The sequence below is a fragment of the Nasonia vitripennis genome, chromosome 3 (genome assembly GCF_009193385.2).
Source record: "Nasonia vitripennis strain AsymCx chromosome 3, Nvit_psr_1.1, whole genome shotgun sequence".
NCBI classification, from domain to species: Eukaryota; Metazoa; Arthropoda; class Insecta; order Hymenoptera; family Pteromalidae; genus Nasonia; species Nasonia vitripennis.
Genome location: NC_045759.1, coordinates 1,276,308 through 1,298,704, shown reverse-complemented (window position 1 = coordinate 1,298,704; position 22,397 = coordinate 1,276,308). Strand labels below are relative to the sequence as shown.

Below are 22,397 nucleotides of genomic sequence, written 5' to 3'. Positions count from 1 at the left end.
ATTTTTTATATTATTGTTGGTTTATTATCCCACTTTCTAATCCTTCTGTATCCGGCCCCCAATCATTTTTTCATTTTTTATTACACTTTTTTTTTTCTGTTTCAGGTGCGGATCTTCCACGGGTTCCTGCTAGTCAACTGTCATCGAGGATATATGAGGAACCCTGACCCGGCAGTCCAGCTTAGCCGGCTCTACGACGTCGCGAGGTAGCAGATGTCCCCCCCCCTTCCCCGAACTTATTATTTTCTTATTATTATATTTTATTTAATACCTGCAGGACTAATAATATTATGTTCCCTAAATAAAATTATTAATACTGACAATGTATATGCTTGTTTGTTTCAGTTTTCCCTATTATTATATTTTATTTAATGTCATTTCCCAATAAAATAATGTTATGTTCCCCAAATAAAATTATTATTACTGACATTGTATATTTTGATTTGTTTCAGCTTTCCTTTATATTATGTATTATTTAATGTGTGCATGTCTGATTCAATGCAATTTCCTTTTAATTATTTTATGTATTGTAATGTAATTTATCCGTCTAATATTGTACATTATTTTATGTTTGTATGCTCATTCTAATAATAATAAATTTTGTATGTAACGCATGTATTGTAAATATGTTTTTCATTAGGTATTTGAAGAAGTCTACCACCGCGGGAATGGGCGTCCTCGAGAAGAGGACGCCCATTAGGTAAAGTCTTGGAGAGAGCGTGTTATAAACTGTTCTCTGCTCGATTTTTTCCTAATGGTCGTCCTTTTATCAGCGATAATCCAAACATCAAGATGACTATTTATCAGTCGATTTGCATCAGTGGAGTTTAAGAGGAGAAAACAAGCACATACTCATTTTTGTTCTCTGTTGTCATTACACAGTTATCAAGGTAACAAATGGAGCGTCACATAGATCGAACTGTATGCACATACACGTTCATGCGCACGAATGATTTCTTAAAACAATGTATCTCGTGGAAAGGTTATCTCGCTTATGTAGTATGCACAGGTATACTGGAGAAGGCCGAGGCCGTTATCTATGGACGCAGGGGGAGGAAGGGCTGTTTTGGTCGGGTTTGTTTTGGAAGGTGGTGAATTGGTGTGTGAAGCTTTTGTCGGGGCATAGCTGGCGGAGGTATTGTATACCACGTACAAAAATTGCGAGGATACCGAGTTTGAAATAATAAATGAAAAAGGGGTTGAAATGCAAAGACGAGACGGTAAAGTTTTAAAATTTTTTTTATATCTTTCTTGTTTCTTTTCTTTCTCTGCTTATTTTCAATCTCGACGAGTATTCCGGACGACTGTGTATTGCGATTCGTAAGGTACAAATAGTATAAAGGGTACGAGAGTACAAACATTGCGTAGGAACTAGAGTATGCGGACATAGAAAAATGCGACTCGTTATAGCGCGTTTGTGCTGTGATAACTCTGATTTCTCATTTGTTCTTCTCGCCTATACAGGAATCTATCCTATACTCTGCTTTTCAAGTCAGTTCAAAGATGCAATTTAAGTCTCCGCGTTTTCTACAAATTTACAAACCGATGAACTACCCATAGTGCGCTATATAATATGCAGGATTAAGAACAGTGACAAACAATTTTTATCGGTTTTACGTTTTTTTACTTTTATTTCTGAACAGGTTGCTATCTACCAATCGATGAGCTATTCATCGCGACTTCAATGTGACTCAAATGATATAACAGAAATTTGCTGGAGTAATGAAGTGGCATTCAACTTCTCTGATTGCATCGACTGGCAAACGAGTAGCATTTCCATCTCAGCACAAACGCATAGTGTGAATTTAAATGTGTCTATGCTGTGTGTTCCTTTGGTTTTTGAATATTATCATAGTATCTGTAAAACGTGTCGGCGTTCGCGACGTTTACAATAAATATTATAATAGAACAACGCAATAATAAAGATATATAATATAGCTTTATGTATATGTATATGTATATGTGTATATATAATATATAATTCAATTACATAATAGGAAGAAACATGTCGACACGACTAGTCTAAAAACACTCAAGAATATTTTTTCCCTCGTATTTACAGAATCGTCGACCTTACACTAGTCAACTATTATTTTACAGCTAGGATTGCTCTATATCAGATTTCTTAATCGACCGATCGCGTCGAACAATTGATTTTTCACTCTATTCATTCTTTTTTCTTTTAGTCAATACATGTTTGTCCCTTGTTCCTTTCAAATATAGGTGAATCGACCATCATATTATATACTCAGGATCAGAATACGTTTTTTCACATTTCTTTCGCCGTGGAATCATCGTACACAACTTATATTTGGCATACGTCGCGCTCGCGAGGCGCGATTAAACTTAAACAATTAAAAATATCACATCTTTATTGCTGTACATCTAGAAGAACTCTACGATTTAGCATCGGTTGAGAGCCGATTGCTTCAAAACGATAATTCAAAAATTTTGTTCATCAACCAGTACGCATATACAGAATATATTTAAAAAAGTTTTAAAAAGCAACGTTATTCCCGTTTTAATACTCTTAACACAACTACACGTATTACAAGTTATACTCTTAATTCGACAGTCGCATTTCATTTTCGTAGAAATGAGAAAAAATTTATTCTGCTATTCTAATACGGGTATGCTTAATCGCTACTATTCACTTTCTTTCGTGATTCGATCGATCCATTCATTCATCAGCTTCTTTCTCGAAAAAGAAAACATCGCCATCCTCGCTGTCATTCAATCCTCTTGGATAATATATAAAAATGAAACAAAGTTTGAGTATATACCGATATACTCGAGTCAATATAATCGTCGGCTCAGCTTTGCTGAGCGCTTTTACCGATCGCCAGCGATTTTGAATCCTCACTGATATGACTGGCCGTTGTACCCACAACTCTCAATCTGAATTACGTCGTGTGTTGGTTTCTTTTCTGCCTGAATGAATTACTTGAAGCTTTGACTGATCAGTTATATCCAATTTGTTTAGATACTGTGTTTTCGCGCAACAGGCACCTTTCGATTATGAAGAATTGTCCGTACGAGTGTATGGAAAAATTTTTCAGTAGATGAATATAGCAAGGTAAAGAAATGTTCCATTGAGAAAATTAGTTCCCGATTCTTTGTACTCTATGGAAGACGAGTGGTGAGTGTTACTAGAAACTTATTATCGGTTCGTGCATCAACTGCGCGCGATTGAACTATGCTTCGATCATTATATTTCGTTTATTTTTTTCTACTATTCGGTCCGCGAAAATTCTAGGCTTTTACTAATTGTTCTCGATCTACTTTCATTCTAACGAGAAAAATACTCGTTAGGAAAAATTTCACGTATAAAAAGGTATAAAACGTTAGATCGAATAATTCTACAGTATCGAAGTGGTCCTTTCATTTTTGTTGGTTCGTCCTAACGCTAGAATAGGATCGTCTACTTAGGCGTTAGGCATCTTACAAAATGGTTAGTCCAAAAATTTCTATACGGCCTTTGCTCGTCGTCGAAGCAAACAAAACAAAAAGAACGATACTCGCTATAATGTTACACGCTGTCGTCTTTTTTTTTAACACTAATGGACAAAAGCTTAGAAGCGATATTCACGAGGCGATTACGCGCTTGATTTCTCCACAACCTTCTTTTGCATTTTTTTTTCTAACACTAATGCCGCACTACTTTCGGAAATATAAGAGAACATATGATCCACAAGCTTGTACAATCGGTTTGCACAAACGATTTTTTCAAGACGAGGATCGCAAGCTAATAAAACAACGTGTGTATATTATGTACTTTGGATTTACACAGTGTACTCCGTTATCGGCTCGAGAGTCCCATGACATTTTTTCCGGCGCATAGTTGTTTTCCCATTTTCCTGTCTTGTTGGCATTTTGGATTGTCGACTCCGAAATTGAGCGTTACGGAATACACGGCCATAATAATACATGGACAATCGCGAAATAATCTACAGAATTTTCAAAGCGATCGTTTCTAAGAGCAAAGATTATCGACTATCAATTATCGCGTTTGCTCCTCGAATCGGACAGCTTAATTTTGACGATCACAGCTGGGACTTTTCGCATCGATCCTCAAGGGATCTGGAACTCGCTGACATCGATTGAGAAACGTGAGAGATCGAGCGCGATCCATTCGAAACTTTGAATTCCAAATCTGACGGTCAGTCAGAAAAGCCAATGTGTGCGAATCCTTTGTCGGTGCGCGCACGGGAAATCCGATTATCGATCGATTCGAATGGAAAGCTGCCTCGACCGTTTGGGAGAGGTCACGTGGACTATCGCAATCACAGCATACGGTCACATCGATTCTCGCGAATTTCCAGTTGATCAGCCTTTAGGCCCCCCTATCCGCGCGCGGAAATACGATCCTGTACTGCAGCGCTTGTGCGCCGATAAAACACTTGCGCGTTTGAAACCGTATACCCGGCGCTAATTCATCCGGTTTACCCTTTCAGAGTGATTTCATTTTTTTTTTTTTCAAAACTCATCAAGCGTTTCATCGGCGCACAGGTGAAACGAAGCTTCCGCAATTTAGAGCTCGTCTCGGAGTATGAGTATGGACCTGCGCGGTGGGACCCTCTGGGCGGCGATCTGCTGGAACTTCGCGAGGGTAAGCGATCAGATGAAGTACGTGGGATCGTTCTCGGCGATACGGTCGAGTCGCGCGGGCAGGTTACTCGGTCGCTGGACCAGGTGACAGTTGTTGGCTGTCTTGCTGATGGCGCCGAGCGAGCGCTTCCTCTTGCGCGCCGCCTCGGACGATCCCTTGCGTCACATGTAAGTCGGCTTCACCTTGTAAGCCTTCTTCCACACCTCGCACAGGCAGACGGTGCTGTGAAACCTGAAACGGAGATCGTTATCGTTTGCTCGATTGACTTACAGCAAAAGCTCGCGCGACGCTCACCTGTAGAAGATAGCCAGCGGCATGGAGACGTGCGTGATGATGGTCCAGGCCCAGAGTCCATAGAAGTGCAGCTGCACCGGATGCGATTCCGCCCTGGACTTCTCTAGCGTGTTGATGGCCCACATGGCCAGGTTAGTGACCAGTAGAAACGTGACTATCTCCCTGCCGGGCTTATGCCGGATCTGTTCGGCCGTTGCTACCGATCTCCTCGAGGCGTCCAGGATGAATATGGTCTGGAAGGTCGTCTGGACCACACTGGCCAGCGCGGTGATGAGTACCAGGATCGTGTGCTTCTCGAGGGTGAAGTGGCTGCCGATTATCGTGAAGGTCGAGTAGATGAACATGCCGGTCTGCGCCGCCACGAGAAGGATGTTATCGAGCTCGAGGTTCCGGTTGCCGTCGTAGCGCAGCTTTCGCATCTGACACATCCCTATCATGGTGGCCAGGGTCGACATCCCGTAGAGGGTCAGCTCGCAGATGTTGACCTCCGTCACGGCGAGGTTCACCAGCTCCGGTCGAGAGGTCAGCACGAAGAAGAGGATCAGAGAGATGATGGTGAGAACGAGGATGAGGATGCCCAGGAAGAGGCCCTTGTGGGCTCGGGCGCAATCCACGCTGTAGTGGTGAGGCGATCTCCTGGAACGAGTTTGCGGTGAGTTTCGAGCGCAAAATTTCCATAAAAATTATTCGACGGCATACCTGTAAGAAGCGTGAGTATGATGCCTAGCGGGTGGCATAGCGGGTTTCTTGGGATGCGCCTTGGAGATGTTCTTCCACATGACGTAGAGTATAGCCGCGCAGATGAGACTGTACTCGATGGTGCAGGGAAAGAGAAACGGACTGGCGTCCTGGACGAGCGAGCCCATGATGTTGGTGCGCCGGCATTCGAACATGTGGTGTGGACCCTTGAGTCCACGGGGCAGCCTCGCGTGCTGAGTGGCATGCTGGTGTCCCTCGGTGTGCTGCACGTGAGCATGACCCCCTTGCAGGTGTATGTGCCCTGCCTTCGTACCTGCGTGTGACACGAGAGATCCCGTCATTGCGTGGTCGAGCGAAATTTGTCAGCGGGGGAGGTTTATCGGGTGTAGACTCGTTAATTACCGAGACGGTGAGAAATCCTCAGCGAGTTGTTCTCCGGGTTGTAGAAGGTGAGGATCTCGTGCTTCGTCTCCTGGACCAGGACGTTCAGCCAGACGGAGAGGTTCGTGCCGATCATGTGCATCAGCCCGAATCGCGCGATGACCCTGTGACTGTAGACTTTCATTTGCTGAAAAAACGTCCAAAATAATATCGTGAGAGCAAGAGAGAGGATCCGAGAAGCCGTCCTACTCGGCTTTCTGCTTAATTTCACGCTTCGTAAACATTGCGCGAGCGGCCGGCAGTAAAGAGTCCGTAAAACTCGACGTTATGCAAATGTCTCGGCGTGGAGGTGCTTTCTTCGGTGCATCGAGCAGAGAACTCGTCCGTGAAGTGTGTAGGTATAACCGAGAGCTACTCGTCATACTGGAACGCGCCCGAAGAGAGTCGGCTCTGATTAGAGTGAAACCAGTACAGTTGTCATTAAATCAGTCGCTTATGACCACGTTCGTCTGAACTGCTCGGTGTGGAGTCGTCCCCCCTTACTCTATCTGCTTTGTCTCAGTCTTTTGTGTTTCTCGTTTTACGAATTCACGTTTCTCATCAATACAAACACGCAGCTCCTCTACAATCGAAGCTACAGTTATTGCCAATTAACTTTTCCTTCCACCCCAGGGACTTTCCGGGCGACTCGTCGGAGAATAGCCAATCCTGCGCTAATTTTCCGCCAAGCCGTATTAATTATCCCCGGCTTTTCTCGCGCAATCAATAGTTAATTTTTTAATTTTTCCCCGCCTTCCCCTCGCGCTTCGCTCCAGAAAGAAAGAGCGAGAGAGACTCGCCGCGCACTACTGCGCGCGGGGGTGCGTTAACGAGAAAACCGAGGGAAAGAAAGAGCGCTGGAGCGATCGGGACGTAAAGCTCCCCGGCGCGCGTTCCCTTTTCTGTTTCATTAAACCGTGGCGACACGGCGCGTTGTTGCAGCCAACACACACGAGAGCGAGGAGTGTAGGCGTACACATCGGTTCTCGGATTTTTGGAGGAGCTCACGCTCGCCCGAACACGGGGCTGCGGCTGGCCTGTAAACGAGAAGCCCCGAGACAGAAGAGGAGAGCTTTCGGGGAACAAGTGTTCGGAATAAAATTAGATTCTTCGTGCGAGGAATCTTTTCCGGGTATAAGTATCGCGTGACTTTTCATGACTCACGTTTCCTTCGGGACGGCCTTTTCATGCCGGCTGTTACGAAATAAAAGCGTAATTCAATTCGCTCGGTGCGCGTCGCGATGAATGGGACGTGCGAGAAGTGGCTATGATATCAAAATAGAGAGTCAACAATTACAGGGGGGTATGCTCACCTTATCGTTGAGAAAGATGAAGTACATCTGGATGAAAATGAAGGCCATGCGCGTAGCGGGCGTGAGCGCGAGCATGATGTTGTGGCACTTGGTGTTGCGCTCGAGCTCGAAGTACTGGCCGAACTCGAGGCCCGAGTAGATCATCGAGCCGATGCCGAAGGCCACCGCGCCCATCCTTAGATAGAAGCTGCCGTAGTGCTGGGCCGGTCTGGCGGCAGCCAGGTGGGTGCCGCAGCTGACCTCGGCTCCGTCGCTGTCCGCCCCGACTCCCGACGACGACTGCGACGAGTCAAGGTCGCTCACGTCCTTCTGCTTCTCTGTGGGCGAGGAAGATGAATCGAATCGGTTATCGATCGATAATCGACGAGGGAGAAAAAAGGCGCAGATAAAAAGAGAAGAAGAAAATGGCTCACTCTGCTTGGGCTTGCTGTCGCCGCACATGGTCGCGTACATGACGAGGAGGAAGAGCATGCTGCCGATGTAGAGGTAGAGGTAGAAGGCTTCGTAGAACGAGGGCGGGATGTAGGTGGAAATGACTTCCGCCATGGGGAAGGCGATGCCCATGACGACCAGCAGCTTGCCGTAAAGGGCGCTCAGCGTCGTCGCGAACGCATCGCTGCGGCACAGAGATTTCACGGAAATTAAGCTTTAAATGAAAGCTCTCTCATACACACGTGTGCGCGAGCCGTAGCCGTCGATTTTCTCGAGCCCGGCTCGTCTACGCTTTTTTCTCCTCTTTCTCGGCGGCGCTATCGACTTTCCGAGGCGCAGGCAGACACGAGCTTTTAATTTGCGTTGTCTGCGCGCGCGAGACGGGCTTCTCTTTTCAGGAGTGATTAGAGCCGCTTTATCCAGCAGCTTGTTATTATTTTTTCAGCCGCGCTGCGAAAGTTAAGGGAATTTGACTGGAGGAAGTTTTAAAGTCGTTGGAAAGTTGGCTGCCTGATAATCTCTGCAGTTCTTGGAAGTTTTCACGCTCTTCCTTTTCCTCTGATGGATATAATGGAAAGTTCGAGGGATTATCGATCGATTGGCTTAAGAGTTTCTATTTTAGCTATTCATAAGCTCGAAAAAGCTCTTATCTTCACGTCCACTCAGCAGGTCATCATCGCGCTCTTGACCTATTCTAGGGCTCTCCATAGACGAATGTCACGGCTTGTTATAATAGACAAACACAACTATCTCGTAACGATTCATATCGAGTCTAAAAATAAAAGTGTGAAATTAGCCTCGGCCGATCGCAGAAGAATTCGTCCATTCAAGCAGCGGCGGACCGGATGCTCGGTGCCATTACAGCCAGCTGGACTTATTTTCTCCGACAGGCGCACAATAAATACGCAATCAAGCAATAAAAAATGAATTTGTCACGAGTAATGCTAATCCATGTAGGCTCACGCACGCAAAGTATGCGATACAGAAACACAAGCGTCATTATTCACTTGGCATTAATACCGCCGTCAGGTCATAATTCTTGTTTTATTCACATTTCACCGGTTTGTCCAATCAATTTCGCTTTCGTTATGTAAAACAATGGCTATACTCGATCGCGAAAAACTCCGAGCATTATCCCATCCAGTAGCTAAAAATAAGCTCGCGCAGCCCCGATAATATACACGCGTCGTCTCCTCTGGCACACGTCCGCGGATATCCACCCCGCCGATGATCGGGACATGAGGTACGCGCGCACCGACTACTATCAAAAATTGGCTCAATTGCGCGTAATCACTGTGGCTCCTCTTTCTAACTCTCCGTCTACACACCGCTGCACCGCGTGTATATAGCATACTGGCTGTTTGTTTGTATAGGTACACCGCTGCAGGGAGCTGAGAACGTGTGCGGATCACACACACACACACACACACACACACACGTCCGTGTATAGGTGTACGCGATACAAGTGGAGCACGTGTGTGCGCGAGTCTGGCCGAGATAAAGTGCCCGTAATTGTGATGGACGAGAGAGCTGCGGCAGGATCATCGATGTGTGCGGATCACGTGAAAATTCCGTGACGTGCAGTGCGCGAATGGGAGAGTTATAGTCGTGCCTTTCCGGAGATCTTTGATTCGTGCGGATGATGACGCTATATTATGGCGGTTCGCGTACATCAAAGGCTATATACTGCCTTTAAAAATGTGCGCGAGAAAGCGGTCTTGAAATCGAGCTCTCGCTTTGTGCGATCGCAATCGCGGAAAAGGGAAGCCGCACACAGTGAGAGGAAGAGCGAAAAAGAAAGACGAGAAGGCGCGCAGGGAGAGTAGAATGGAAAAGTCGATTTCCATAATGGAATACACGGCTCCGGGGCACAGGTATATAGTGTGTACGCCTGTAGGGTATCTGCATCTGACCGCGCGCTTGGCTTTCCTTTTTCGAGCAAACAAACGCCGTATAGAGTCTGATATTTTCGTCGAATATTCGATTCATCAAAATCACAATGTTTACAACAACTCACCAGCCGAGGTACTTCCAGTTCCTGTCGGTGGTCACCTCCAGCTCGAGATAGTTCGGAGCCGGATAGCAGACCGCAGGGATGGGCGGCCCAGTGGGACAGGGCAGGGCCAGCACGTACTGGGCCTGTCGATTGTTGTTCCTCGAGGGCGAGCTGCTGCTGTGTCTCGAGAGCGTCTCCGGCGAGACGATCACGGCGGACGGCGAGGCAGGCGACGGCAGAGCCGCCGGCAGTCCCGGCCAGCTTGAGAAGAAAGACTTCTTTTAGTATATAGTCTCTTTTTTTGGTTCCGCAGACGCGGTGCATTATGCAGAGCCTGCACTGTGGATGCACCATTTTTTCCCTCTTTTTTGCGGAAGCGAGTTTCGAGACTGAGATAGTGCAGAGAGCTGTATGCGGGGGAAAGTTTCGAGAGAGCTTAGGTGCAGGGACGAGTTTGCGAGAGGATAGTTCGGTGGATTAACTCGAGAGAATTTCTCCTCGCGGATAGCTGAATCGTGTAAGACAAAGTTGAATTGGAGCTGCGGCAATCGAAAGCTTCCGCTCGAGTAAGAGAAAAAACGTAATCACCGCTAAACACGGAGTAGTGTAGAGTGTGTCCGACATGTGTGTTGGAGGCAGAAGAAAAAATTGGCTCGATCGTGACGACGACACCTCGCTCTCGGGTCAGTCGTCGGAGTAGCGTGTGAGCTTCTCTAATTTAAGGTCAAACGCGACGCGGGTATTTAATGGGCGCGAGGCACGTCACATTGACACTGCTCCGATCTCTCTATAGAGCTGTGCGATGGCAAGAGAGATGAATGACGGCGGCGGCGTCTGACGTACCGAGTCAAGGGGACCGGGACGATTCTCTTTGTTTCCGCGAGCAGAAGTGCATTATTACGGAATCGCTACTAGCTCTCATCGCTCTGCGAGAAAGCTTCTAATCAGAAAAATGCGTTTCTCTAACTCCAGCCTATGTCGAGCCGTCCTATTATCCTCCGCTTTTTTCATTCCGAGCGAGTTTCGAAGAAGCTCACTCGTACGCGTTATCGAGAGAGTAGTGGAAAGGAGGGTTGAACGCGAGGCGATATGGAAAGGGTGCGCGTGAGGGAGAACGAGCTGTATCGTGCAATGAAAACAAAAACAGGAGAGCGAAAGTGGAGAGTTTCCGCTGATGAGGGATTAGACCGAGGAAGGTGTCGCTGGCTTCTTATTAGTTGTACAAACGGCGGTATCGCGCGCGCAAAACCGATTCTCGAAAAACAATCCACTCGACCAGCCCACTCTCTCTCTCTCTCTCTCTCTCTCTCTCTCTCTCTCTCTCTCTCTCTCAAGAGAAGAAGAAGCAGAAGAAAAAGGGAGATCGCCGAGACAAAGAGCGTAGCGCGTTCTTTCTTCCTCGCAGCCGGCGCAAGGACACTATAACACACAGGCAGTTGCAGCACGCGCGCGCGCGGGGTTGACTCAGCGCTTCGAGTGCCCGAGCGCGCCATTGTGCCATAGTCGCGCCCCGCAGGCTCCGAGTCCTGACCCTCTGGTCCGTCCTCGACACCCCCCACACGCGGCTCTCTCTCTCTCTCTCTCTCTCTCTCGAGCTTCCTCCTTTTTTTCGCTATCGACGGAAGGTGCAGGCTTTATAGAGACGGCGTAAGGGAGCGAAAGGTCTTTGTGCGCGAGGGGGAGAAATCGGAATGCGAGAAGGGCTGGTCGCTCTGCGCGTGGGAGTCGAGATGTGTAATGAGGAGTAGTGTTTTTGTTTTATCGTATAAGTACGTTTTTAATTGGAAAAGTGTCTCGTCTCCGACTCCGGAGAATTTCGTCAAGGCTCATCGATCTCACCCTTATACACCTCGCTTGTTTCCCGAATGCCGAGTAAATGAGCGCCGTCGCCGGTTCCCGTACCCTTCGCGATGTATCCGCCGCTACATCTATCTATCACGCGACGAGGTTCTGCGAGATATTGCTCTCCGCATATCCAAGGAAACGGCAAGTGCCTCTGGGGCTTGCGGACGACGTCGAGACTGTGTATAGGTATACGGTACACGCGATCCGTCAAACCGAAATTATCGTCGTTTCATCCCCGTACACACAGTGCGAGGGTCGCGATGCCGTTTGTCGCGCTTATGAGCAGGAATTTTATGGCCACGTGGTAATGCGAACACATAGGCTGCAGACGCGTGCCGAGCTTTTCCGGGGCGAGTTTTTCTTTGTTTAGCCGGCGGCCTCGTGTAAGCGCTGTGTTTTCGATCGTCCCTCGGAACAGGGCTTGCGGTTTTCGAATCGATCGAGGCGCATTAGAGCTTCGTTAAAAACGACGGCTACTTAATGAGGGCTTAAATGGCCGCTCGCCGGAAAAAATGTTAAATTAAGACCGTTGGAAACGACCACGGTGTGTATACCTATACCATCGTCGTCGTCGTCGTCGTCGTCGTCGTCGCAATTCTGCTCTCTCACGCTGATTTATTAATGAAGGGACTACGCGCTAGAGCTTGAAAAGAAAGTGCGCGGCCGCAATAAATTAATATTAGCCGCTCTGGCTCTGCAGCCATGTATGTGTGTGATTCAATTGCTGCGCGGCCGAGTGCGATTGGCCGATGCGCGCGTAAGTGAGAGACAGAAAGAGCGGACGGGATTATACGTGGGAGAGACACGCTGTAACGTCCAAGTTCGTCGAACGACTTTGGGAACAAAAATTTCCAGCTATATACATACGACTCGACGTCAAAGCACTCGATCACTTCCTCCCTGCACACCACACGCACAATGCGAAACTCGAGACCAGAGCCTTACCTCAGCGAGGTCTCCTTGATAAGCATCCTCCGGCGCACTTTGAACTCGCTCGAGGCCTGGATGTAGGTGTATACGGCAGCCGATGTTGGGGATCGGTATCGAGCCAACCGCGGAGTTCGCGGAGCTGCTCTCGCGCTGTGGACTCGCGCGCGACGGCCACTATGACGGACACGGCCAAGGGACCCTCCGGCAAGAGCGATACGCGCGCCGCGCTTTAGGTGCGACGCGCGATGGGATGAGCGATGATGAGAGATCGAGAGGTGGGGGATTACAGCGTCTGGGCTGCACGCGGAAAGTTTCGAGGAGACCGACGCTATACTCTTTGGAGTTTTGATAGCTTTTTGGGTAAAGGTGATCGTTTTGCATACTATACTATACCACGTAATCGTGTGGGAGAGAACGCAGGGCAACGAATCCTACAGCCCATTTTTCACGGGAATAGACAAGAAAAGCGCAAGTCACACGGATATACAGCCACTTCCGGCATTCATCGCACAAAAGCCAACTGTTCACCCTCGCACTTCAGCGGCTCTCTCTCTCTCTTTCTCTGTAAAACCGACAAAAAGGTATAATGAAAAACTTTTCCGCGCTCCCGCACAGCCACTCGTCCTGCTTTCCCTCTCGTTTCGTCGGCGCTGCTCATTCGCGCGGCGTGTGCCCGGTGAGTGAGAAAAAAAAGCTCGCCCGACATCAAAAGCTCGTTTTCAGGGGTGTGTAAATTCGCGCCCGCGCCAGAGTTCGATTCGACTCGACGCATAATGCGCGGCCGGGCTGATCGAATCTGCATGTAAATCGAGGAAATATAAGCCTTGGGACCGGTACGAGGCTCGTCGGAGAACAAAAGTGCGATGGAGATTCGGACGAAAATTGGTGGTGGGAAAGTTTTTCGATCGTGAAATTCGGAGACTTTTGCGCGATGAATTATAGATCGAGTGAAAAAAGTAGACAGTATCGACGCACGTGGGTGAAGGAGATACGAGGTGGACGGGAAAAAGGTAGCGACGAGCGGAAGGTCGGCGAACGGAAAAGCCATCGAGTGACGGACTTTCGATATTAGCACAGGAACTGCCGAATTCCCGCTCGATAACACGTGTCCGGATGTAATCGAGTTCTTCGAAACTTCACCGCTAGCTCGTTCTCTGCACTGGACAAATTCGCTTCTTTTCGGAAAACTCTATACTTCGATAACGGAAAATAATGTACGAAGGTATGATCTGCTCAAAGCAGCTTCGATTTCACCCAAATTACCGGCTCAATCAAAACTTCGAACGATCCCTCTCAGCATTATTATACCTGCCGCAGCAGTGGCCAAACATTTAATTCTTCCATTACACCCTCTCTCTCTCCAACTCGTAACGAATCGCCGTAATCGCAGAACTTTTAGCTTGCGCTCTCGGATATCGCGTGGATAATTAATCGCGGAGAACGTCTCGGTGAAACTTTTCTTTGCCTTCTCGTCGTCGCTGCTATTTTTCTCCATCGCGAGCGAGCCGAGGTACGGGCATAATCATATTTAAGATCTCTTACACTCTCTCTCTCTCCGAGAAGTTGCTAATGGCTCGGGGAATATTAGTACAAAGGGTGTAGGGGAGCGGCGTCGTAAAGGGCTGTTGCGCGAGCAGTTCCTCTAGGGAGGGAAAAACGAATTTTCGAGAAAAAAGGCCGCGTTTTCTCGGTATTCCAGGAGAGCCGCGGAGAGGATGAATAATTTAGAGGGGTATGAGTCTAATAATCAAGACTATGAAGTGCTTACTCGGTGGTGATCTTGTCCTTGTCCTTCTCCTTCTTCATTCCCGACGCCTCGTTGGCGCTCGCGAGGGCGGCCTCGAGTGCGTCGGCTTCCTCCTCTAGCCTCAGCTCCTCGGACGCCTCCTCCGGTATCGTGGGTATGTCCTCGGCCACCATCGGCAACAGATCCGTCCCATTGTCGTCCAGAGACTCGGCCATCATCGCGTCCAGGTTGTCGTTCCTCCGCGGCACTTCCTCGATGTCCGAGTCTATGCCCTGAAAATCATATCGATAGAATAAGATAAAATAATTTCAGTTTCATAACTCGTATCTACATTTTCTGTCGATACCGCATCCCTATCCCCGCGCACGCGCACGAAATAATTTCACGCGGCGCCGGACGCCAACGATTTTTCCCGTCTTATCGCGCAGACATGCAGGAAATGGGATGTAGACGCGACAGTCGAGCACTTCTCAAGGGGGGAGATCGGAAAATAATCGAGATAATTTTTATGGCACGCGCGGGGGCAGATTTTTTCGGAGATATAGGACGGCCTATTATGAAATCGGGATCAGGCTGGTTCGAGCGCGTGTAGGGGGAGGGAAGTGATTTAAGGTTATTCGGGTCAGCGTTTAATGGGACTGTGCGATGCAGTCGGCGTAATTTGCTTTCTTTCATCTTGTGCAAGCAAGGGACGTGAAATTAACGCGGACAAACTCAAAACGAGCTCAAACTGTATATAGTACGAAGAAAAAATGACACGAGCGCAGGTACCTTTGACAACGAGAGCAACGAGTCAAAATCAATTAACATGTCCGACCCGAAACTTTCACGTAGCCTAGTAGCGTCAAACTAAATAACGCCTTGTCAACGCGAGTTTTCCTCTCGATACACACGCGTCAGCGAAGTAGCTCGCGCGGAAACAATGCAAAAAATGACAAAGTTAATAGTTCATCAGTGGTAATTGAAATTCCTCTCCACTCTGTCTCTCACCTGGGCGAAGTCCATGTAGAAGGAATCCCTGGAGTCCGAGCTACCTCGGCGCAGCCGGAGGCTCAGATCCGGCGAGCTTTCGCCCATCTTCTCGCTTTTGCCTCTGTCTCTCCTCTCTGTGTCCCTCTCTCTTTTCCCTCGAACTTTCACCTCGTGCAGCCGAGGGGCTGACTCTCCGTCTTGGCTGGCTGAGCCCGACGTCTGCGCTGCTCAGGCGCGACGCGCGAGGAATTCTAAAAGGAGCCCGTCTGAAACAGAGAGAGAGAGAGAGGGAAGGCTTGTAGTGCTTTGTGTCGAGGCAGTTTTGGATTTTAATAACCTTCTGCGGACGCGTCTCGCCCATCCCGGACCTCATCTACTTTTTTCGCGTAATCGCTGTGTATGTGACTCCTACTATCCACCACTACGGAGAAACTACTCGAAAAGCAATTTGACTCTCCTCGTGCACGCGGGAGAGAAAAGGACTCCCCCTCACCCCATCTGCTGCTTGTCGGCTCATCCTCCCCGAGTGTATACGTCCCACATACATACGGGGGATGACGATGATTCAAAGGAGCTTCGCCCCAAGACGACGTGTGTCTCGTGTGTGTATAACGCGAGTTTTTGTCGTGTACCACTGGAATTCATATGTACACCTACACACGTGCAGCAGTAGCTCTCGGGGATTCACTGATTTATGGGACTTATTTAGTTTTATTAGCCGCGTCGCTGTACGGCCGTCCCGGCTCGGATTTATTGCGGCGAGGGCAGCTCCTATGCGAGCCTGAGGTGTGCCCGGAGTTTCGGATGAAATTATTAGGTTTGATTTGCTTTTTCATCAGGGGAGAATTGCAAGGTAAGCGATCAAAAGTTTTTCCCCCATCGGTGAACTACTCACAGTCCATCGACGAGTTTTCTAATCCGTCGTATTTGCATTCATAACAACCGCCTCATCCCCATACGGCAAACATAGCTAATTAAAAGCGCGTAAAATTAAACAACAATCCACCCCACTTCGCTCCTCTATTTGCTTTCGGCGCCGACGCGCAATCGGGGAAAAAAGGTGAAATCGAATGAAGCACCTGCGCGCATCCGAATGAACGCGGGGGAGTGAAAAATTCTCGGTCTCGTGCGCTCTCGATTCTTTCCCGATTTCGCATTGTCCCCGACCCTCTAATTACGAGCCGGCCGTAGGTACAATCTGGTATGAAGCGTCGTGGAAACGAGGAAAAATGAGAAAGACGCGGAGTATATTTGACGGCTCGAAGGACGGATGAAAAAAAAAAAGGAAAATCGGTAGAAAAATAATGGACAGAGAGGAAAAGAGGGAAACGACCGGGATGTGGGCTGATTAGAGTAAATGGGAATGTGAGCGCGTCGTTACACGCCGTTTTCGCTGGCTGTTACGTCCCGACGAGTTACTTGGGTTTCAATTCGGGTGTAGGTATTTGGAAGCGGTCCAGCTAGCTTCTACTAGTTGATTCCATTTCCGCCCTGACGTACGAGCTTCGCGCCCGAGCTCCGATAAAATCATAATTAATCGAGGTAATAATCCGCTGTACACACACGCTGATTGGTCCATTAGACAGGTAATTATCGGTCTGCTCCAAAGCGTGAGTTGTTGGTATCAAAGCAATCTATTTGCAAAAGTCAAAAAATCAAAAGAAATCCCAGCATCAGGAATAACGGGGCACAAAATAAATAGTCCCTGCAAGCGATAGATAACACTGGCTTGTTCGCATGACGCGTCGAGGCGAGAGAATAATTAGTGGTCGGGAGGGACGGACAATGAAATTTCCCAGCCTACGCCGGAGGGAAACGCAACGTCATTCCCCTCACACACACGCGTATGGTATTATCTTCGTTTTCGAAAATATCATTCCAGAGGCAACTATTCGCGAGAAATAGTTCGTAGACCGATACGCGCGCGCGCGTCTCTATCAATTCACATCCCCGTCGGCTACATCGATTCTCATTATGCGCTCGTAAAGTCGCCATTGAACCCTCGTCGCGCTTATACCTACGCGGACGCGAGTTTATTCACACGGATGCACGTCTACTGGCTTTTCGCGCTTTCCTCCGGCTAATGAACCGCTCCAGCCCTCGGGGCAGTCGCGCGTATGAGTGCGAGTATTATACACAGTTGTATTATATATGGGACGCGCGGGACAAGTTTCATGAAGTTTAATGAGATCGCCGGGGAGTTTCTCGAATTTTTCGATAGACGAGTTCGGAAGTATTCGAATTCTTTTCGCTCCGAGAGTCATTGCACAGCTATATCGGATAACTGTTCCAGATCGGATTTCTAGCTTTTCGTACACACGATGGATATACCTGCGGGGTAGAACGTTCGTGGCTGCGGCTCTTATCTGGCGGGCTAGTCGGAAAGCCGGCGATGCAGCTGCTTTTGTGGCTGCTCATTTTTCCGCAGAGTCCGCGTCGTCCTCCGCCTGCAAAAGATGAAAGGGACTATGTTGTAGCTGTACAGAGGGCAGATTACAAGAGATATACGATGGCTGGTACAACAAGAATCTGGGTCGTGCAATGAACTGTTTGTAAACTTTGAGTAGGCAGCACGAAAGTCAGAGTTTGCAGTGTTTTTCTTCTTTGGAAAGAGCAAAAAACAGCCCAAAAAATTCTATTAACCACACTGCGCTTTTCACAGCCATACGCTCCCTGAATAAAACGCCACCCCCGCACAAATAATTAAACAGTCCCATCCCTTGCTCTCTCATCGCTCGTACACCAAAACGAAGCTGTATAGAGGCATTCGAAAAGTAAGCCCCATATTACGCTTCAGATCTCCCGTCTCGTAAATATCTCGCGCGAGCGGCTCTCGTCGCAATATTCCCCGAGAGATATCTCGCGCGCGCGCCTTTACGAGCGGTGCAACTCTCCCCCGCGCGCAGCTTTTCATCTTCTTCTCCGCGCTCGCAAAGGGAAAATGGAGGTTATTGGGGATCGAGCTGCGCTGCTACGAGGCTGAGAGAACCTCGATGTATTCCATTATGGCGGCCTGTACGTGCGCGGCTAATGCGCGTTATTTGCTTCCACGCCGGTTTCGCTCGACGCGACGAAGCCTGTGCTACTGCAGGCTTGTGTGCCCGGGGACTGTGGCTGGAGACTGCGATCATGCGTGGAGGAAAAGCTGGTTTGAGATTTTAGAAAAATATTGGTTTTTCGTGGATAATCGCTACACTCGCTTCGAGAATCACGAGTCGATCGCTAACAAGCAGCTTAAGCCCTCTCCCTCTAAAAAAAAGATAAACCTCAAGGCTAATCTCCGTATAAAGCAGACGAACACCCCGATAAATCCAGGCGGAATCAGACGAGCGCAATTACCTCACGCAAAAAGAAGCCGCGCCAGTAGTCCTCCCACGAGGCTCAGTATACTCTACCCCTCTGTACACGTTACCACACGCCGAGAGGAAAATCGCGGCGCGCGCGGGCGCGAAAAAGTTTAACCGTAATTGCGCTGTCTCTACTCCACGAGGGCCCGACGATAACGAGCGTGTACATACATACGCTTTTCTTTCGCGGCGCAGGGTAGTCGGCGCTGCATCAAAATTGCCCCGAGAAATCGAATTACGATGCGCTCGTGGTATCGCGCACGCGTGTATACCTGTGTGTGGCAGCGACGACGGCAAAGGGAAGGCCTTTTAACCATAAGCGAGCAATTTGCTGCCGCGCTGCGGGCTATCTCTCCCGTGTGTCTTTGTGAGCGCGTTATGGGTAGCTTGTTTTCACGGCGTGTTTGTTTACTTCCTCGGCTCTGGCTATTTTCTCAGGAAGGACGGGGTTGTGTGTATCGTTGGAGCATAAGAGGGTTTTGAGAGGATTGATGCGCTGCAGGTGCTGCTGGACGAAGGTTGATCTAGGATGGACGTGGTCGAGGTATTTGCTTAAACGTCGCTTGAATTACGATGCCGTGATGGATTCGCTCGAGCGATATCCAATCGGTAGTTAAAACGCGCAGCGGCATCGAGCGACGGTTTGTTCATCAGTGTAACTAACTTCGTAACAGCCTCCCCGTGGAAAACAGCAAGGTTGTTATTTCCTCTCGTAAGCCCGTCATTACGTTACACGCGCATCACGCGGTCGAAGCAAAGTGCATGCTTTTAGTGCGTTGTCGTGCGTAAAGTCAATTAATTATCGGATTTCGTTTAACGAAGAGCGAACGACTCGAAGGCGCTAGGCAACTCTTTTTTTCCCTCACAGTGTACCAGCGCGCGCAATTTAATTAAGCTGTAACAAAGACTAGACGCTCGCGCTATTTATACTCCTCGTCGCTCAACGGCGCTGGTTATACGCCCGAGCCAGATTGAACAATTCAATTTCATCGTATGCATTACGCGAAAAAATAGCAGCGATCGAATATTCGCCGACTTTTATCTTTTGTATTTACTCTCGAATGCATGCACAGAAATCAGCTCGACAATAGGGACGAAAACGAGGTCGTACACGCGATTCAGCCGGTTCGGATATCGGATAAACTGAAATACACTTCTGAGAAAGTGCAAGGGTTCCCCGCTCGCGCGTCAAAATTTTCTTGGAAAAGTATTGTACACAGGAGCGAGCGCGTCCGAACAATGCGCGCGAAAATGTGGAGCAAACGTCTGAACGAACAAAGAGCCTTTTTTCAATCGTTCAACGATGCGTGTGCGGCCATCAATATAAACGTCAGAGGAAAGCGCGGGTATGTGGAGTATGGGAGAGTAAATGCCGATCAAAACAATAATCGAGCGTTCCATTAACGGCCTGTGGTTTAATGAACTATACGCGCTGCGGAAGCTTCGCGTGCTAGTTGCGAGCTGGATTTCGAATGAGAGTTTGCGCTAATTTTCGAAAAAGGATATCCCAGTTTGTGCGGGATGGACTGTTTCTGCATGCATTATCGTTATTTATAAAATAGAACTTTGGCGTGTCACTGCCACGCAGTTTGCCATCAGCAGCACACCTCTACGAAACAACAACAACAGCCATCGCCACAAAGTTATCGATCCCCCAGCCAACGTCTCTTCTCAAATCCCTCTCATCAACCCCATCGCAGCTCGACTCCACACAGCGCAATCCACATCCCTCATCACCCACACACATCTATCGTAAAAATCAAGGCCTACCTGCAAGCGTGAAGCCTCATCCGCAAAAAGGATCCGGTCAGCGCACGATGTCCCTCGCAAGCAGCAGCTACAGCAGCCGGGAAAAGGCGGCGGCTTCAATGACCGGCGTCTCTCTGCGCGTCTCGTAGTACTCTCTCCACTATACAACCCACTCTCTCTCTCTCTCCCTCTCTCTCTCTCTCTTTCACGTGCGCCTATATAGGTATATACAGCGTTCGCCGAAACGTCATCCGCCGATAACCCTCACTGGCGAGAGAACCGCGGGCACATCGCAAACGGTAATAGTAGTAGTAGTAGTAGTGGTAGTTGAACGCGAGTAAAAAATCGATCAAAGCGAGATCATCGACACGGCATAATCGGACTTGTTGATCGGGCGATAGCCGGAGCTGAGTCTGCCGGTGCCGAGGACGACATGCCGGCGCGTGGAGCGCGCGAGCCCGAAATGGCCCGGGCGTCGCGGCGCGACGTCGACGCACCCCCGCCTTTCATCCCCCCTCCCTTCTACGTTCTACTACCGCCACCGCCGCCGCCGCCGCCGACGCAGAGAAGGACGCCGCGAGTGCAAAGGCCTGTTTCGAACCCCTCGCTCTCGCTTGCTCTCTCTCTCTCTCTCTTTCGCTTCTTATGGGGGTAGAGAGAAAGAGAGAGAGAGAGAGAGTAACGGCCGACGCGCGGGACGTGTACGCGATGCAGCCGCGGCTCCAGGGACGGATACGTCGAGGGGGTGGATTCTGGGCCGCGAGTTTCGGGGATGTGGAAGTCTGGAAAGTTAGGCTTTGTTTTTTGACCAACTTTGCTGGTGCGTGCATTTTTCAGTTCGACGATGAGAAGAATCTATTTGCTCTGATGTTTATAGGGATATAACTGTTCTTTTTCGAAGAGAGCTTTAGATCGGTCTTCTTTTTCCGTGCGGTAGTGCCTTTGATGTTCGGAATAGATTCTTAAGGTTCGATGAGGTTTCAAGAGGTACAGTCTATTTAAGAGGATCGTCTCCCGAATAAAGTTTCGCCGAAATGACTTGACGAAAACGATGAAGAGCCTTTTACGGCTTTAATAAAAGTTTTACAGAGCTGCGTATGCATTTCATTGAGGCTTTTTTCTGCAAACACGATTATTACGCTGTAAACTTAATATTCAACTCCACCCGTGCCCGGCAACTTTTAATAGAATAGACTTCCAGTCGAATCACTCGCCGTCTACTACAATTACAAATGAGTTCAGTCCCGGATAAAAGTTTTCCCGGCGAACTGATTTTTTTTTCCCGTTACAGTATAGTACCGAAAGATTCGATTGCCTTCTACGGAATGTAACAATTACGCTTTACGCGTCCGAAGCGTTTCCACCTAATCACGAGTGAAATAAAAAAGCTTGCGAGCCGCTATCTGACCGGTTTACAAGCTAAAGTATTTAAGGTATAGCGCTTGGGTGATAAACGGCAATTTCGGAGCTCGTAAACATACGAATGCCCCGTCACCCGCGTTCTGTTAACTGCTGCCTTCCATGATACGTCGCTGCAAAGCTCTCGGCTCAGGATTTAATCGAAAAGCACACTCGACGTTAGAGATTTCTACTTTTTTTTCTATTTTTAGGGTACTTTCATATCATTGAAATAAAAAATACATCGCGTCGTAGAATTTCATTTCAGACATTCGAGCGCATGAAACTTTGATAAACACGAGCTTCGCCCAAGCACAGTCGATTTGACAGAAGAGAGAAAAGCACAACTCCACCCTCGACAGCATAACTTTCTCTCTCTCTCTCTCTCTCTCTCTCTCTCTCTCTCTCTCTCTCGTATAAGTCAGTCGAAAACTCATCCTCCCCTTGGTGAAAAAAAGAAATACCCGCACAAAAACAACCGGCAACAAACCAGAAAAGAATCACTCGGAAGAAAAGCTCGGGCTGTGTGTGCGCACACCCTCGCAAACGTCCTCACCTTAATTCCTATCAAAACGTCGTCGTCGTTCCAATCTCGCGAGACTTTGCATACAGAGAGAGAGAGAGAGAGAGAGAGAGAGAGAGAGAG

The 22,397-nt window shown here is 48.5% G+C and overlaps 1 protein-coding gene across 2 annotated transcripts; it reads right to left on the bottom strand.

Annotated features, from left to right (window-relative positions):
- Positions 1–1,221: 1,221 nt before the first annotated feature.
- LOC100121427 (proton channel OtopLc) lies at positions 1,222–20,790 on the bottom strand. 2 transcript variants are annotated; one of them, XM_031926226.2, is made up of 11 exons: positions 20,375–20,790; positions 17,589–17,704; positions 15,276–15,523; positions 14,307–14,557; positions 9,785–10,024; positions 7,749–7,951; positions 7,336–7,652; positions 6,005–6,170; positions 5,603–5,915; positions 4,904–5,539; positions 1,222–4,840 (listed from the first exon to the last, which is right to left on the bottom strand). In XM_031926226.2, the coding sequence occupies exons 3-11, from the start codon at positions 15,360–15,362 to the stop codon at positions 4,771–4,773; spliced, it is 2,283 nt and encodes a 760-aa protein (XP_031782086.1). In that variant the 5' UTR covers positions 15,363–15,523; positions 17,589–17,704; positions 20,375–20,790; the 3' UTR covers positions 1,222–4,770. The 2 variants fall into 2 exon arrangements, with proteins under 2 accessions (XP_031782086.1, XP_016840230.1); XM_016984741.3 differs by lacking the exons at positions 14,307–14,557; positions 15,276–15,523; positions 17,589–17,704; positions 20,375–20,790 and adding an exon at positions 12,554–12,728.
- Between the last annotated feature and the right edge of the window lie 1,607 nt (positions 20,791–22,397).